This window comes from Scomber scombrus, chromosome 24 (genome assembly GCF_963691925.1).
Source record: "Scomber scombrus chromosome 24, fScoSco1.1, whole genome shotgun sequence".
NCBI lineage: Eukaryota > Metazoa > Chordata > Actinopteri > Scombriformes > Scombridae > Scomber > Scomber scombrus.
This window is the reverse complement of record NC_084993.1, coordinates 12,608,329-12,627,508: the sequence shown is the minus strand read 5'-3', so window position 1 is coordinate 12,627,508 and position 19,180 is coordinate 12,608,329. Positions and strand designations below refer to the sequence as shown.

General features: G+C 41.1%; 1 protein-coding gene across 1 annotated transcript in view; it reads left to right on the top strand.

Annotated features, from left to right (window-relative positions):
- The first annotated feature begins 4,677 nt into the window (after window positions 1–4,677).
- LOC133976534 (NALCN channel auxiliary factor 1-like) overlaps window positions 4,678–19,180 on the top strand; it is a 30,497-nt gene continuing 15,994 nt past the window's right edge. The window contains exon 1 of the mRNA XM_062414754.1: window positions 4,678–5,373. Within this exon, the coding sequence (XP_062270738.1) occupies window positions 4,678–5,373 (696 nt within the window). The remainder of the gene's footprint in view (window positions 5,374–19,180) is intronic.

Sequence of the window (19,180 nt, the reverse complement as noted above, 5' to 3'; positions counted from 1 at the left end):
TGTTTTGAGCTTCACACAACCGCCACTAAATGATCCATTCGGTAACATTTGGAAAGTCTAGAAGTGCCACTGTGTGAACTCATTTGGCAAGGGGCTTAAATTTAATAGACCTTCATTTATATGTACGACTTCTACACTGCGGGTTTAACTTAAAGTGAGTATGGGAATGAAGTGATGGCCTTTGCCTGAGCTTTTTAGCGTGTACTCAGAGAGAGATCGAGGGACACCACAGGCATACGTTTAATCCGGTTCAGCTCAAGGCCTTCCAACAAAGATGTCGACATGTTTTCCTGTCTTGAAAAATGTCACTGATGTGTCTTGGGACTCATTGATATGTTATAACCTTCATTACCATCGCCTCTAGGGTGCAGGTAGCTGCCTGTGGTGTCCTGGGCTTTGTTGAGCTTAAATGCCGCATGAATACATTTTCAAAGCAAAAGTGATGAGGCACCTGTTTCTAATCATATACAGTGAATAATAGCTCTCATTGACATGTTGCGGAGTTCCCTGTGGACTTTGTGGGTTTAGGTAAAATTCTACCTTTAATATATTCTTGGCATTGTTTCAGATGACAAGAGTTCTATCACTTTTGTCAAAAACAACACAAAAGTGTCACGTTGTTGAGAGAAAACTGGTCTTTGTTGCTGGTTAAAAAACTATATTGTGCATCAGTAAGCACTCTGCAGTCCCTCGCCCACTCTGGACTATTTCCAGGTGATGCAAAGTGAGTGTTTGACTGACAGGCTCTAATTAGAGGTACTCAACCAGTGCTTATTCCTGTGTGGCTTTGTGCGTTGTGTCACTGCAGCACAACAAACCGTAGGTCTTGAAATGTCCAAACGCCGGTCCTCGGAAATGAATCCACGGCCGAGAAATAGACAGGAGCAGATTATCAGCCCGTGCAGGCGGCCCGCTGAAAGTTACCATGTCCTAATGGGATAAATGCTCTAATTAGGCTGACCATAGCTGTTGGAGACGTGGTGAAACACGCTGGACATAAGCAGAGACAAATTGTTTGAAAATGGCTCCTTGACAGTATATCCCATCCTCGCCCCAACTCTAACGCTTATCTAGCTCTCAATTCACAGCGTCAGGTACATTTTCAAAAAGCCTCCACTTTCCTCACAGCAAAAAACACTTTAAAGAGGAAGTCAGATTGCCCTTTCGGAGACTTCTTTTCATGTCGGAGGACGGGGGGGCCACCGCTGACAGCTGAGACTATCCGAGTGAATGAAGTAGACGCAGTTAATGCAAACTCTGATACCTGGAATAAAAAACTAGAAGCACTACATAACAAGTGGTTTGAGTAGTAACACCAGCAGGCTATACATAAAAACAGGGATTAGAGGTTAAGACCATGTTGAATGCTTGTGACCCCTAAAAGAAATGATTGAAGTGATTTTCTTTCTTTATTCAGTTTCTAATGATGTGAAGTGGTTAAATAATCCAATGATTGACCAGAAAAATTGCAAAAATGTAGAGAAATGTGAAACAATAGACAGGACTTGAGCAAAATATGTTATGTTTGGTTGATCTCCTGTTAAACTTCTTGCGACCCCTTGTGGGGTTCTCAAGCCTTAGGTTGGGAACCCTTGGTTTAATGTGACCAAAGAACTAATTCTTGAAACTGTCTGCACACTAAACTTCTCTCCCGATTAAATACAAATGCTTTAGTTTCACTGTAAAGTCGCAGATAAACAACAGATTCATTACCCTCATTACAAAAGCCACAAATACAATTTTACTTAAAGGAGCTATACGTCTGTTTTTGCACATTTTATCCAATTAGAGATTAACTTGCAGGCTTGCTTGAATAAAGTAATCCATCATGATAAACTCCATGTCTGCTTTAATTGTTTTCGGAGTTCCATTTCAGTGGTAATGAAGTTGTAGGCACTGAACGTTTCTATGCAACAATACCAATACAACAATACTTATATAACACCACCAAAGCAGGAAAATCACCCTGAAAATGAAGGATTAACTATCTCAAGCAAGTGGAAATCTAAGCAGTTTGATTTTTCATCATGTATAAAGAAAGAAATGGGAACCACCTGGGATTAAAACATAACAGCTGCCTGCGCCTTTAAAAATCAGTGTGGTAGTTACATGAAGAATACTTGATTTGAAATAGGTTTAAAAATGCAGTAGCACTGGTATTGTCCTTTAAAGAGGACACAAGCTCATTTCTTTTGATGGGAGCATCATGCCTGAGGCTGAAACCAGGTGAGTACCTGAGTCCACCATCAAGGTAACAACAATGTAAAATAAGTCTACTGGTGGAACCTTCAAAATAAAATTCTTGTCACAAACTTTTCTTGAGACAGTGTGCATTTTTTCTTTGTCCAGTCGATATTATACAGCTACATGCTTTTACATTAAATGTTTTTTTTAATTTAATTCTTGATTTTGATGCACACATTCTTGAAATAGCATTTATTTTTAATATTGAGGTTGTTTATTATGAAATCCCCGGCATTAGGCTGACTGGGTTTGACTTGATGCATCTGAGTGAACTGAGGGATGCGGCATAACGTCAGAGATGGAGAAGTTTGGTCAAGTGAGCAACAAGAGAGCAGTACAATACCGGAAGTTGGTCAATTTGAGCTTCAAAATTAAATACATGTTTTTTTCCCCTTCATAACACGTTCATTTCAACAGATTTGACATGAAATTTCATCCTTTTCTATTTTATAATTTTGCTGCTGTTCTGTTTTATCAAGACAAAAAGCTCCGATTTAACAAATAGGAAGTGAAAAACAGCCGTGCTTGCACATATTATTTTTTAAATGCCGTTATCTCGTGATCAGAAGTTAATTATTTCCTTATCTCGAGAAAACAAGCATTGTTATCTCGAGATGACAAGATATTCAACCTATTATCATGAGAAAACAAGAGCTTGTTTCCTCCTATTACTTAAAATGTTAATCAGAGATCAGGAGTGCAAGCGTGCACAGATGGCATTTTGACAACTGATTTAAGCTGAAAACGTCAGATGAAGGAGTCACAGCGTCTTTATTAATGACATCTGTGTCACAGCTAAATGGCAGATTGATTAACTCCTTGTCATAATATGATGGGATGTTTCATGTAGGTGAAGTACTAAACCTAATACTGTTCAAGCATTTCCATTTCATTTGACTTAATGAGGGAAAGGAAGGTGTGGTGGAAAGAGTGAATCAGAACCAACATATGACAGATTTGAAGGCTTCTTGTGCTTCATCTAAATAGTTGAGTTATGCATGTGAGGGAGAAGACAGGAATGAACAAATGAGAATGAGCTCCACCTGTGATAAATGTTGTGATAAATCATCGTTATCTTAAGAAATCAGCCTTTGGTTTTCTCCAGATGAATTAAGTAGTGATCTCAAGATAACAGAATTACAATTTTTTTTGCTAGAACAGCTGTGCTCAGCTTCTAAGGGACCCTAACAGTATTGCCAAAATAACTTGCTCCTACCTGGGGGTCCGGATCCCCTGAGGGGTCACATGATGAATATGAAGGGTAATAATAGAGCTTACATACATGTTTATTTTTATTGACTTTTGCTGTAGTTTCCTGCTGTGAACTACTGCTTACTTTCACCACCTTAGAGTTATGTACTTCAAATGAAATGATCACACTGAATACATGTAAATCTGTGATGAGATGAAATAGTCACTTCTTCATTTGAATGCATCACACACCAAAAAGGAAGCACTGGCCTAGATTCAGGTTCCTAAACGTTTTCCACATCAAGAACCCCCAAATTGCCACAAATTAGACCACAGACTCACATTTATAAGATTTTTGCTTTTAGATGTTTTATTACAGAGAGTGTATGAAACACAATACCAAAAATATTCACATTTTCTATCAGTGTTATTATATTTACTGAATGTCTTTTATTTATTTATATTATTAATATTATTGTATTTTTCTGTAAATCGCTTGCTTGTATTAAAAGTGCTCTATAAATAAAGTTTATTATTATTATTGTGTTCATTATGGATGGAATTATAGTGAACCCCAAAATCTCCTCAAGGACCCCTGGAGGTCCCCGAACCACACTTTGAGAACCAGTGGCCTGAATAACAGAACACACGCACGAGAGAAAAACAAGCTTTTCAAATCACAGTGTGTGTTTCTTTTATTTTGTACTCTACAACCGGAAATACCGTATGTTATTGTTGTGAGCTTGACGCAGCTTCCTGCATACACACACCGTCTCTCGGTGAACATGGCGGCAACTTGACAACGGCAGCGACATGAAGACGGTGAGGGCTTGAAAAAGAGAAGAGGTCTGTTACAGGCTGTAGGCCCCCATCCCCCGACACAAAGACACACACAAGCTTCGCCATGTTGGAAGAAGATAGAGTCTTTGTCCCTGCACGACCCAGGCCGGGGGAAAACGTAAAACGCGTCGGTGAGTGTTTCTAAAAAAAAAAAAACGGGAGTCGAGGCTACGGGGCGGACGGGGAGGACAGCGGCTTCACCGGTCAGCCATGGAGGATGCGGCCCGTGGTCACCAGCGTCTAATTTCCCACCCGGCCCACGCTCATTTGAATGGGAATTACCGCTAATAGCAAAGGCACGCCGGTGACAACCCACCACCCGATACTTGAGGGGAGGAAAACGCGATCAATGACTGTTGCGGCAGAGGAGCCCCCACGGTGGAGTCGGCCGGTTCCCAAAATATGACCAGGGGTGCTGGGACGTGTTGGCAGCAAGAAGATGACGACGGCTTCCAAATCTGGCTAGAGCCCCCCCGCGACAACCAAAAGCCATTCACCGACTCAGAGAGGGCGCAGAGATGGCGACTGTCCTTGGCATCCCTCTTGTTCTTAACCATCCTCCTCTCTGATCACCTGTGGTTCTGCGCCGAGGCCACACTGGCCCGGACCCGGGATAAGTTCGCATCCTCCTCCCAACACCACCCCCTCTCACCCCAGACCCACTCAGCACACAGCAGCCTCAGTGGAAAACCAGATGCTATTTTTATAGGAAACTCTACCCAACATTTGTGGCAGCTTGAAACTTGCCACCAGGATAGTTTATCTAAGAACTGCTTTACTTACGCAAATGCCGAGCATTTGTGCAAGGGCCTTTCCAACAAAGAGGGGACGCGGGCTGTAAATATGAGCGATTTGTACCTTTCCTTTTGTAACTCCCACTCTCTGCTGGATTTGTTTAACGGGTCGACGAGTCCGGACAATTTGAACTGCAGCCTCGACGTGCTCGGCGATGGCGACGAGACCAGATGCGTCTACTGCGTCCAGGCGTACCAGCGCTACGACCTGCACGCCCAGGAGAAATACGAGGACTTTGAGCTCCTCACACAGAAATATGAGCCGGGGGCATATTCAGTGAGGACGTGCATGGAGCAGTGCAAGGTAGGGGCTGCATTTGAGTAGAAAAAAAGGGGGGGGTGGAGTGGGTTAAAAAGGGGGGTGGGATAGTGTTTTAGGGGGGTGATGGTGAAGTGGTGGCCATCTGTTGATTTGGGCTTGGATACATGCCAGTTTTTTGGTCCTCCTCCTCCTTCTTCTCATCCTCCTCCTCTTCCACCACCACCTCCTCCTCCTCCTCCTCCTCCTGTCGTCATGGAGACGGATGACAGATTCAAGGAGACTCCCGGCTCCAGGCCTCATGTTCATTCATCTCTCTCATTGTGTTTTTAGGCCCCATGCTAATGTGCAGATGGAGGCCCTGCTACTGTTTTTTATGCTTTCTTTCAGCATCCACATCTGCTTCTGGGCCCCCCCTCTTATCCCCTCACCCCCTCCCACACCTGTACAGTTCACACTCTTATTCTTTGACATTGAGGACATGCCTGGTTCCTCTTCAGGTCACAATCTACCTGATTAGAGCTGTTAGGATTGCGCTACAGCCTCAGTTTGTGCCTTTATAACATTATAACAGGCTTTAAGGAGGATGTCAGCATATGCAACCCCCCCCTGGGAGCCTATGTGTGTCCTATGTGTGCTGTCGCAGTCACGCCAGGTGTTCATCATGGCTGCACCACTCCATATCGAGAGCCTTTCAATAAAGTCAAGAGGTAGTTTCCTTGCCTAATGTGGCGGAAGGCGTGTTTGCCCTTGTTTGATTGCTACGCACTGTTTACCAGCTCATGATAGTCAAAGGTGGGGTCATAGCAGGGTTGTAATGGGTGTCTGGGAAACATGAAGGCCTTGGTTAGTGTGGTGTGTGTGTGTGTGTGAGAGAAAGGCACGCTGAGCCATCAAAAAAGCAGCGTTCAGCACCACGGAGAGCTCCACACGGCAGCTCGGAGCTGTCCATGGTGCTGAATGGCAGATCCAGCTCTCTCTCTCTCTCACTCTCTCTCCCCTTCTCCATCCCTGCTCCATTCACAGAAGCCCCGGCCAATCCCAGATGGCCTCCATTCACCCAGCCAGTGGCAGAGCGACGAGCACAGGCGTCAAAAGCGCGAATCTAATCAGGCCATCTGCTTGTTTTAGACAGAATCCAATGCATTTTAGATTTACATTGCTCATGAGCCGGGCCTAGTTTGCAAAGCTAGATTACATTTAGAGATGGGAAACACACATAAAAAACAAATCCCCTTTCTCTCTGTGTGTGTGTGTGTGTGTGTGTTCTTTTATATCCTCTTCCTTTTGTCTTTGCTGTTGGGTGTCTTAATCCCGGCAGAGACAACACTGACTTTTTTAGGCAGGATAATACTAGCACTCATATGGTTGTAGACCTTTACTCTCACTTATGTAAACACAAATACACACACATGCTCACACACACTGGAGACAGCTGTATTTTAATTTATATCACAGACAGTAACTAGTTACATGTAGTTTAATTACAAAATAATCTGTTACAGTGACAGTAAAAAATGCGTCATTTAATTACAGTGACTTATGAAAATGTTGATTAAATGCCTTTATTTTATATTCCAAAATCTACATGAACTAATGAATACATTTGGGTTGCTTATTTTAAAAAAACTTAAGACCATCTGCTCTCTGGATATTTGACATGAATCCTCTTTTTGTTGAACGTTTTATATCCCATCTAAATACACTCTGCATATCAGTATTGTGAGTTGGTAAAGCTTGCCCTAAGCTACTTTTAAGTACTTACTTCTAGGTTAGATCAGTTGGTGGGTTTAAAATATGCACAGATGCTACACAAGTTATTTTAGTTTTGTTTATAAGGATCCCCATTAGCTATTGTGCTGGGCAACAGCTACTCTTCCTGGGGTGCACAATTAACACAGAAAAAAACAATACAGTTATATAAACCCACAATATTATACAAAAATACAATCCAACAAAAAAGATGAAAGAAAAAAAGAAAGCATGCAAGAAAGTAGCAATATATGTTCAAATATAGGGGGGACAACACACTAGAAAGATGAAGAAGAAATATAAAACCACACAAATTTAGACAAGATTGTAAAAGAAAAGTAAAGAAAAGAAAATAATGTCATCCCCCCATTAGTTCAGTATGACATGCATGGTACTGTAGTCTCTTGGTACATTATACCACCCTATAATAATCCAAAGTATACAGCTAATCAACAATACTAACCATTAATCAGAAATTTACATCAACTCCTAAACCATACTAGAGAAAGAAAAGACAGGCCCATATCCGTACATACACACACATCTACATCAATACATGTGAGCTTCTATACAGTCACACACAAGTAAAGAAAAAGCGATGGCAGCTACACGAAACTCTCTATACGTGCACCATTCCTCCCGTCTTATCTCCCGTTGCTCTCAAGTTGAGCCTCGCCGCAGTTTCCACGTCCTCCAGGCTCGCCTCTTGGCATTTCTAGGGAAAACAGTCATTTAGTCAACCTGCTAATTTCTTTTAACAATGACCCCCTCTTCGTCACCTTCATGATTACAGGTTTGCTCGAGTCTTGTGTACGGGCGTTTACGCGGCGTTACGGAAAAGAGCAAGAGTGACTCAAACACTAATGTCAAGCTCTTGTTGAGTTAATGGCTACCTGCCTTAGGGCGATGCTCGTGAGTGGATGTGGTGCGCCGGCTCAGACAGATGCATATGTAATCTGTGTAAATATGTCTTGTTATACGCCGAGCTAAAAAAGAAATTTAACAAACACTGCCTCATTGTCTCTTTTAACAGTGTAGCAGGCGTATAGAGAGAGAGAGAGAGAGAGAGCGCGTTTGGTTCCTCACAGCCGGAGGAAGATCTCTGACATTTCAAGTGAGGGTGTTTGACACGGAGAGAGGAGCGTTTTTTGTTGTTGTTGTTGTGCAGGAGTGGCTTCTGTGGTCTGCAGGTGGTGCTTTGATTCCTGTAGCCTGAGGTGAAACATCACACGGCGGACACGGCCGGTGTGCTGTTCCTTCACAATGGGATCCTCCATCATCTGACTCCTCTGAAAAGCCCGCCATTCATCTTGACAGCGGGGCCCGCCGCTTTCCCAACATTTAAACCTGAGCCTGAAAAGCAGTGTTTTCCAAGTTTTTTTTGGTTTGTTTTTTTTTGAATCCAGAGTGTGAACCAAAATCTCTCTAGTGGTGTCACAGTAGCACTATAGTCGCCTTATGTAATGTTTCCTATCTGTGAGGCCAAAAGTCTGCAGTGCATTAACTTACTTATTCAGGTCTTTTCACATTGAAACATTTCTGAGCAAACAAAGGTAGAATTTCTAATGCAGGTGCACTACAGGTAAACTCCTTACTATGCTTCATTCATGATAATTATAAACTCTCAATGTCTTCAAATTTGACTCCTTCTCACTTCAGAGCGCTCAAGTAGGCGACATGGGATCTAAATTTAGGGGCTTTTAGTCATGAGTAACCAAGAAACAAATATGATGCCCATGCTAAAAGGCTACAGTGCAGTTTTTATGTTATATAGTTCATCTCTGAAAAACTACTCCAGGATGACCTTAACCCCTTTATCGGGCAAATAACTATATTTGGTAACTTCTGTAAACATCCTAAAATAGCCTCCTGATGCCTCTCTGTGAGGTTGTAGAGCCATGTGGAGGTTTTATATATAGACTTTATGGAAAATGTTTTACCCTAGACCGGCAAGGAACCATATAAAATTCCAATCACAACTTCCCCAGATTCCAGTGTGATGTCTTCACATTGTTTATTTTATCCAAACAACAAAAAAACAACACAAATATTCAGTTTATGATCATAAAAATTGAAACAAAACAGCAAATCTTCACATTTAAATCAGTTGGACCCATTTTAGATTAAAAGACGGATACCTTGAAAACAAACCTGCTAATGATAAAATAATTAGAGCTGCAACCAAATTTTCATTATCAACTCATCTGTTAATTAGAATCTAAAAAGATGTCGTGAAATAGTGTAAAAAAATGCTCATCAGAATTCAATAAAGCTCAGTTGACAATTATCCTCATTTACTATAATAGTCGGAGAAAAGACGCGAATCCATTATGAGAAGCTGGAACGAGTGAATTTTGAAAACACGACTATGAAGATGAATTATCACAGTTGTTGATTCATTTCCTGCCAATCAGCTGATAGATTAACTGACTAATTGTTTCCAAATGATGCCATGTTGCTTTTTTTTTTTTTTTTTTTTTTTACCAACTGGGCATCCCTCTTCTTGGCCTCTAAACTGAAATGTCATGTAGCAATTAGTTTGTGGTAATTTGATTATTTACTCATTAGTTTCTTACTTCTGTATGCACTATTGAACCACCAATATGAGCTGAAATGATAGGCAGCACATGCATTTTTACATAATCTTGAAGTTCCGTGTTGTTTAAAGGCTTGTACTTTACCACGGATAATTAGTTTTTTTCTTCCAATCAATCGAGAGCACGCACGATTTGACCAATCGGCTGTCTGGAAACTGAGATCGGTTGATTAAATGAGTCGAGCCTGGTGTTCTCTTGCTTGGTTGGAATGAATCTCCCACCTCATTTGTACATTCCTGGATTAGACGGATCATTCCCACTCAGAAGCTGAAACGTCCCCATCTGATATGACCGCGGCATGAGATAGAAAAACAGAACATATCATCTTTCTCACACTGAAAAGTACCGAATTGACTGCACAGCTGTCTCACCTCGGTTCCTCCCTGGTAATTTCACTCATTTGCGAATCCGAAAGACGGAACTCGCAGCACCTGGCCCGAGTAATTACTGAGTTTTCTGGAAGTGGACAGCTCTAATTGCGTCTACCACTACTTTAATTATTACTTCTCTTTCTTCTAACACTGTAAACTCCCTCTGCTGTTACCGATCCTGTTTCTGCTGCTCGTACGACTACTCTACATCACTGCTATGATGTCAAATAACTCGCGCCGAGAGCTCTGTGCACACAAGCGTCTCCTCCTCCTCGTCACCCTCCACTCCCCCACCGTTCAGGTCCAATTGAATGTCTAATCTTAGCCGGCGTTGTGCGCAAGTGGAAAGGAGGACAGCGTCCACAGCGTTCCTCCCTCTTTAGATCCTTGTCAACCGCACACATCTGCATTGATCTGAGCTCTTTCGGGGGCCTTGGGGGACGAGGTGGCAGAGATACCAAGAGGCTGATCCCTATTGATTCGCCACCCCGAGCCCTCCACGTTTACTCGTCCTTCATTTGATAGTGGGCAGATCCTTCAGCCGAAATAGGGCAGAGCTCGGTGAAGACATCATCATGTTATTTGAACCCCTTGTCTTGATTGCGCCTTGAGACCCCAGGAGTAAGAGTGTGATATTTAGAAGGAGGGGATGCTCTCTCTTCATCTGTTATCTCTCTACATACAGTACGGACGATTATGCAATTCTGCAGTAAATGGTGTGTAAATGACAAGGATATCAGTTCTCAGGGTGGGGGAGAGGAGAGGAGGGGGCCCGGAAACAAACTCTAAACACAGATGGAGTCTTGTGAAGAAATGTGTTTCCTCTGAGGGTTTGGAAGAGGCTTCGGCTCCACATTGGGGAAAAAATAAATCTGGCGTTTTAACAAAATCTTACTTTAAATAACTGCGTCCTAATGTTTGTCAGATAAATCTATACATCATGAAAATACTGTCTAAACCAGCATGATTAGTTTCATTATCCATAACTATCACTCTTTCAGTTATTTGTATGATTAATCTGATTAGTTGTGCCTTCAAGTAGTCAGACCATAATATAAAATGTCCATCACAAATTTCCTAGAGTACAACCTGACATCGTCTAATAACTTATATCGTCCAACCAAGAGTTCAAAACTCAAAGATAATCAGTTTACAGTCATATAAAATAGTGAAAGTTATAGCAGTTATACCTATCAGCTGTTATCTCAACAAACGTATTCATTCTTACAAATTCTTTAACTGTTGAAAGTGGAGAAAGTCTGTATTGAGAAGCCTAAGTCACATTTTCTAATATATATATGTATAAGTCCACCATAGTGTTTGTACCTTGGTAGTTATTCCTTAAAGTTGCTATCAATATTTTTTTTGGTAATTGAATATTTGATTGAGTTTTACTTGTATATAATCAAACAGCAGAAATATCAAAGAACATATGACGACAACAACAGACAGCATCGTATTTACATCACATCATGGATCAGCACATACAGACAGGATATTCTGGAATGGGATGGGGGCAAGACTTAAGCACCTTGAGGGTTACATAGGGGGCTCCAGACTAGAGCATGATGCCCTGTTTGTATGATACCTGAGGTACTGAGTGGGATATAGTCTATAAAAAGTCCAGAGTCTATAAAAAGAAACATTCATTGTCCTTCAAGACTGCACTCAGTCTCTCCATGGGTATAACTTTGAATATCTCCCCATGCCATTGATTCACAGTAGGAAGCCTGGGCTTGATCCACTGAAATAAAATACATCTCCTTGCTAAAAGTAGAAGTTTGAACAAAAGTTTTACCTGCATATGTGGCATAGACAAATCCCCCAGGCCTGTCACAATATCGTATGATACATGGACATGACCTTGATCTTTTTTTTTTACCGCAATATTTCCACACATCACATTAGCAGCTAAGAGGCTATTCATGTCACATTGGCTAAGTGAGTAGTGTCCTCCATTCCTCACTGTGTACGTCCTGAGTGGAGACTGTAGAAGAATTAAAGGTAAATGACTCTGTCCCCAACCATAATGGCACTCTCCAATCCCCCACCCCCCATGCATTATTATACTATTATATTATCATTATATCAGTGGTATAAAATTATCTTCAAATGACAATAATATCGTTTATCGCGATTATTTCTGAGACAATATATCGTCCAATAAAAGTAGATATCGTTACAGGTCTAGTTGCAGTTCGCAGGTTCTTCTCAGTTCTATCAAGTGTTTTAGTGTCTTTCAGCTCATTTAATGTTTTGATTGGTTGTTCTAAGTAATAACAGTGAAAAAGCTCTAAAACCTCCCCTCTGGATGCTACCTGCTCAGCTCCATACAGCACATAGACCCAGTTAACAACTAGCCTGTGAACATAGTGAAGCATTTAGGAGTTTTTAATTATTTTTGTATCAATGTGATGATGTACTTTTAAGCCATGTCATGCCTCTTAGAGATTTCCATTATTTCCCGATATATATCCACAGTACATGTCAGTATTGAGACATAATTACATATACACAGTGATAGAGGATTTTTCTCCATATCTTCCGATCCTATTCATTCTTCTAATTTGACCATTTCCATTCAAATAACAGTCAGAGATTCAAGTTTTTATCCTTCAAATTTGAGCAATGATGAGCCGCCACCACATTGTCCCATTGAAATGAACACCGCTATTAATAAGACTGGTAATAATATATCCAGGCATGCTGATCCAATTAGGATGAATCTGATAATGAAAAAAAAGATTTTTAAGTCAATTTAGCTTTTCAAAGACAGCCCGTATCTCTTGGTATCGACCGGCTCCGAAACTAAATATGCAATCAATCAAACTGCAACGTATCTATCACATCAGAGGGATAAGACCTGTTATCCTCTCATCAGTCGAGGGCTGGTATTGGCATGCAGATACATCATTGTGTATCGGCTCGGCGGGGTGGGTTCGGTTCTGATTTCGAGACGTCTTCTTTATGTTTCAGTGTTTTTTTTGTCTGCGTGCATCAGGAAACCAGCAGTGATTATGATGGCTGACTGGGTGGAAGTGGCTCACATACGGGTACCTCTGTAGCTTTGATTTGCTCTCTCGCTCATCCCACAGTGCCTCCTACTTGACGACGAGACATAGATACACACACACACACGCTCTGTCATCCCTAAAAATCTGTCAGTTATTTCAGAGTCTTAATGTGGGTTATCTCATCGGTGTGGACGTCCTGTGATCACACCTACTTTTTAAAAAAAAGGCTGCTTTTGTGAGGCTTTTAGTCATATCAGCCGATCCTCTATGTGTGTGTGTGTGTGTGTATGCGTGTGTGTGTGTGTCTCGGAGCCTTGTGTGCATTAATGACGACAGATTGTTGCAGCGCATTGCATTGTTCAACCCGTCTAGGTTGCACGGGAAGCCGCACACGGAAGCGCCTCTCGTGTGATTTCCGCCATTGTGCCTTCCTGCGGCGCTCTCGAACGCTGACCTTGGAGAGGTTTTTTTTTTTGTCCCTTTCCAGATGCCTGGCCCACTCCACGACAGCCCTTTTATGAATGGGCAGATCCCTGAGCTGCATGCTAATGAGGCAGGAAGAGGAGAGAGAGAGAGAGAGAGATAGAGACAGAGAGGAGGTTAGCTGCTGCAGTGCACGGCGGCGCTTCCATATTGTTGGAAACGGAGAAACCGCCGTAGATCAGATCACAGGAGATAACGGCGATGCTGAGGCGAGAGGGAGGCGAAAAGGGGTTAAAGTGGGTTACCCAATTAATAGGCCTCATTTAACCTCTGTGGCGTTTCCATTATAGGTGACTACGTGGAGTCATTTATCTGACATACAGTAATGTTGTCAATCAGAGGTGAAGATTGTAATTGCACATCACCTCTGCTTATATTCCATTAGGGAAACTAAATTTTCTTTTATGGTTTAGTTACACTGTTACATATCAAATTCCACACAACACTAATCATGAAGAAAATTTAAAACAATATCCTAAAGGACACACACACACACAAATCCTCTCTTGAGATGAGTTGCATTTAGTTGCCAAGCTGTTCTCCTGTTTCTCCAATCATGAAACAACCAAAATGTAATTATAGTAAAACCATTCATTACTTTACTTTCATTATTGTGAGGAAATGAAGATGTTGCAAGCAGGATGTTTTTTTGTTTTTTCCCCCCTATGAAACACCTAAGGGTCAGACTAATACCTCCATTCACTTATGGGCACGGCATCAATTAGTCTAACAGTCCTATTGTCTGCATAGGTATTCAAATGGATTATATTTTTACAGGGACTGATATAAGCCTGAATGCATATCCCAGCCTTTCTGTGCCATATTGCATTATAGTATTTAACTAATGTAGAAAAAAATGCCTTTTTGGAGCAGGGTGGATGTTTTGTGCCGTAATGTCCACAGCTGCTGGTGTCAGATATGAGAAGTGATGACGACGCGGCCCCAAATCTTGTGCGTTGCCTTCAGATGATCGCATCTAAATTCCCCACCACTTGGCACTAATGGGATTATCTGTGTCTGCCTTATTCCTCCACTAAGGTACCTCTCTTCACATGCCCTTTTAAAAAAAAGCTTTTCAAAACCAGGTCCGCATGTATACAGTAGACTAGGGAAAAGGTTACGTTTGAATCTCTGTTAAGCTCCGTGTGGCCCATTAGGATGATTGAGGATGATGTTTGTCCCGTTAAATGAATTGTCAGTTACTGGACATGAGTTTTGTTTATGTGAGCGCAGTGTGATGGTTTGCCAAAATAGCAAAAAAAAAAAAGAAAAGAAAAAAGAAGCCACTCTACACTGACAGTTTCTTCCAAATTGATGAGTGTGTGATGTATGCTGCTGTCTTATGCAATAAGTTGATGTAAGACTACGAGAGAGTCTACTGCACTGCGAACCTAAGATTGATAGGACTGTATGATGTTTTCAGTAAAGAACACACACCACCTCAGGATACTGTAAAAATAAATTAAACTGTAAAATTGTGTACTATCAGCAGCAATATAGTACATGAGGATTGAGGAAATCAACAGCTTTTTCAGACAGAATATCCAGTTAAATCCAGAAATGTATCCTGCTTGATATGAGGTGACAGAAAGGAACTAGTAGAGGCAGAAAAATAAGAACAGAAAGTCAGAGAGAATAGTCAACTATAGTTAACTTTATTCAGTTAAGAGACGGTCACGCCAGGAAGTATCACAGCTAATGTCATCCGGGTGAGGTTTAGGGACATCAGGACTATGTAGGGTGAGTTGGTGAGCTACTGTAGCAGGTGAGGTAATGGCTAACAATCACATCTGCTCTATTCTATAATAACGTTACCTGATTTCTTTCTTTTCTTCACTCACATACACTACGACCACTAGAGGGCTTCTGTCGCTTTAATATAGTTGTTACACTTGTTAAAATTACTGAGTTGGTTTTTCTTGAATTTTTTTCCCCTAACCTTAACTATACCATGCAGGGTTGGGCAATATATTACTATATAACGATATCATGATATGAGTCTAGATATCGTGTTATATTTTAGATATTGTAAGATCGTGATACGGCACAAGTGTTGTCTTTTCCTGGTTTTAAAGGAAAGTTATATCCATATTACTGATGATTATTTGTCGAAAATCTCATTGTGAAAGTTGAAATAAATATATTGTGAAAAGCACTAATAGTCATGTCTACAATATTGTCACAATATCGATATTGAGGTATTTGGTCAAGAATGTCGTGATGGGTATAATTACGATACCAGTACCAATCCAAGTAACCTTAAAGTGATACTTATACCAATTAAGTACTTCTTTCGATACCCATCATGTGAATAGAAGCATTAATTTGTGACTTCACCACCACAGACGGGTTGTAGTTGCTGTGGTAGTGGGCCAATCACATGTCGCATTAAATCGAAGAACGCTTGCGTTGATTGGCTGTGAGCAAGTCCATACAAATAGTCATAATTTCTAGCTCTGGGTGCAAAAAGGATTGATTGCAGGTATCGTTTGATGGGAGACGTTTCGATACTACTTGGCATCAATTTATTTCGGTCGAGAAAAGAAACCATTGGCATTGACTGCATTCTGAGTTTTACAGAATCGTTCGATATCGAGGTCTGGTGATAGGGTTCTATGTCGGCAGTGATCTGTCCGGCAAAGCTGCTCTATCTAGTGTGAATTGAGAAAAGATGGAGGAGATTAATTAGGAGAGCCACCTGGTACACCCACACTCCCGATGTTGCTCCTCAATGACCTCCCCTCCAAATTCTCACATCTGATCTGCCAAGTGGCCACCTGAGTTGAGAGCTGTTGCGCTTTGAGGAGCTGCAGTGCTGTCTCAACGAGAGCCCCGTTCCCATCCCTGTTAAAACAGTAGATGTTAAATGGAAACACTCCATATCTCATTTCTAATAGATGCTCTTTCACACTCAACAACAGCCCAGTATGTTCCAAAGATGTCAGCACATTTATTTCACAGTGATGTGATGTGTTGAGTGCAGAAATGGCAGGAAGAAGGGGACGTATGATTGCAGGGGCTTGTGTTTGGCTCCTGGCGTGGGCGCAATTGGAGGCCTTTTGGTTGTTTAACTTCCATTATGTTGTTGTTTATCAAGGCTTTTGTGATTCTGAAGTATACTATACAATACCAGAGCTGGACTTAGAAAACATGTTTTATTCCAAACTTACAGCCAATGCATTGCTTTAATTCCTGTTCTATTGTTTTTAGACTCCTATTGTAGTTATCTTTACTAATATATAAAAAAATTTTCACACTAATTTCATTTCTGCTGCTTGTATTCCCAACAATAGTGACGGTTTCATTCACTAGAGCCACACGTTAGCAGCATGACTCTAGCGATGGTAATGTTGGTCAGTCTGCTCCATGAATTTGGTCCAAACTAACCAGATGCACCAGATGGTTTGTTACACTGAACCATCTGAGAAGACGTCCTTAGAAACTGTTTGGATAAAGGCCGGCACTTTCAAAAAAATATTTGGCTGGTGATTGGATGAACCATCTGTCTATCACCGTCTTACCTTGCAAGGAAGCTGGATCCATGCCTTGCAAGGTAAGATCCAAATTAAAATAGCTCAGCAAATATCAGATGGATTGTCACGAGATCTTATACAGACATTCATCTTCTAGCACCACCTGGTGGTCATACTTTTCATTTATCCAGGGACATATTTCTACATCCTAATTGAAACTTGAGGACCTGGGACACATTTGACCACGTAAATGTAAAATGCTAATGTAAATGCTAATGCCTCCTGATTTGTCCTCAACAAAAATGTAACAGCAAAATATGTTCATCAGTATAGGATGTGGTGGTTGTTTTGGTGAGAGCATGCCAACGCCAATTGACCCGCCAGTCTAAACAGTTTGAATAGTCCGTACATGTACATTAGTTCTTGAAACATTTTCATTTTCTTGGCTAACCATTGCAAAACAAGTCAGACACTTGTCTTGCAACAAACTGACGTAAAAGCTGTGCTTGGGGCTCTTGGTCCTTCTACTGGAAGTGACGTAGTATTTGACAAAATCTGAATACAAGTGGTCAGCTGGACACCTTGGAGACGTACGATAGACACAGGTTTTAACAGCGATGTGTCCCTGCTGTTCACATGTGTTAGGATCACAGAGACGCCTTTTAAAACCAAGTCTAGACATCCTTTTAAGAGATATCAATCTAGATTCAATCCAATTCAATTTTCTTAGATATGTTTCCTGTACAGTAATTTTACCTTAATCCTGTGTCCTGGAAAGACCTCTATAAATGACGATGACATCTTCACTTTTTCTTGGGCACTGCCTGAGGTAAATGTTCACACTGACGGTGTTACATAAGGATCACAGTCTTGACCAGAGTTATCTGGCCTCAATCACTCACACAGTGACCTTTCACATTTTCAGTCCCTTTTGGGCCAATAAATCTATATGCTGATTGCCCCCCCCTTCCCCCACCACCCTCGGGCCAATCATTACCCATCCCTTCCCCGCTGTCATTACTGCCAACACTTGGATGATAATGATTTTCATTTACAGTATTTACCTTGAGAAGTGGTCATAAGTGACGTCATTCGCCTTGCGTGTTATTTAGTCCGCATACTGAATGAACTGAAAGAATGTGCTTTTTGATATTATTTCTCATATTTTTCTGAGATGATTTGATGTCAACATTTAGTTCACAATAGATATTAGTCAGCATATTGGTGGCAATATTAGAAACAAGTATTAGAAACAGTTCCAATCATTCTGTTATCACAAAAAGTCAAATACAAAGTCAAAGATTTACATTTAATCTTCGAATTTCTGCTCCATATGTCTTCACAAGTGATTTTCTTCATGTAAGTCATTCAGTTGTAAACTAAAGCTGATCTGCATCCAATCTGTTGTTATTAATCTCCAACAAGTTCAATTAAAGCTGCATTATGCTACCGGTATCGTCTGTGAATATTAATGTTTCAACGTGCCTGATGATAGGCCTGTTTGATCTACATTTGAATTTTCAGTGTCTCCGAATTAAAAGCAAGCGCTTATCTTAAAGTGAGACAGTGAAGCTTTTGCTGAACAGCAGCAACAAGCTGCAACTTGAGACCAGACCAAGTAAGACCTCTATCAGACAGAGTGCTTTTTGGCAGCATGGGACGGCTTTTTGTAATTGTTTTAAATGAGAGTAAGGCTTTGTGATTGCTGTTTTTGCATTGCTGAGCGTCTCTCGTTTTTCCGCTCAATGTGCCTCTCGTTTTTGAAGGAGTGCTTCGAAGTGTCCCCAATGTCATTTACATGTTTTCCCATTGTCCAATCAGATGAGAGGCGGGTCTTCTGTGGTGTTAACAACAACATTGTAGATAATTGTCATTTGGTGGCTGTTGGATACCTGCACCTATATAACTTGACTAACTGCAGTTAACATGATCTGAACAGGCTTAGATCAATTTAACTTCAAAGCAACCTAAAAGTTAGGCTAAGGACAAGTGATTCGGTGGTTGCCTAGCAACATTTTGGTGGGAAAAAAGACACAGCAAGGTGCTCTTTTTAAAAAATCCAGCAAAAGCATCAACAAAAAAGGCAGTATGGTTTCAAAAGGCACTCTGATCAGTCCAAGGCTGTAGCAGGTGTACTGAATAGACAATTGTGTTATATAGCT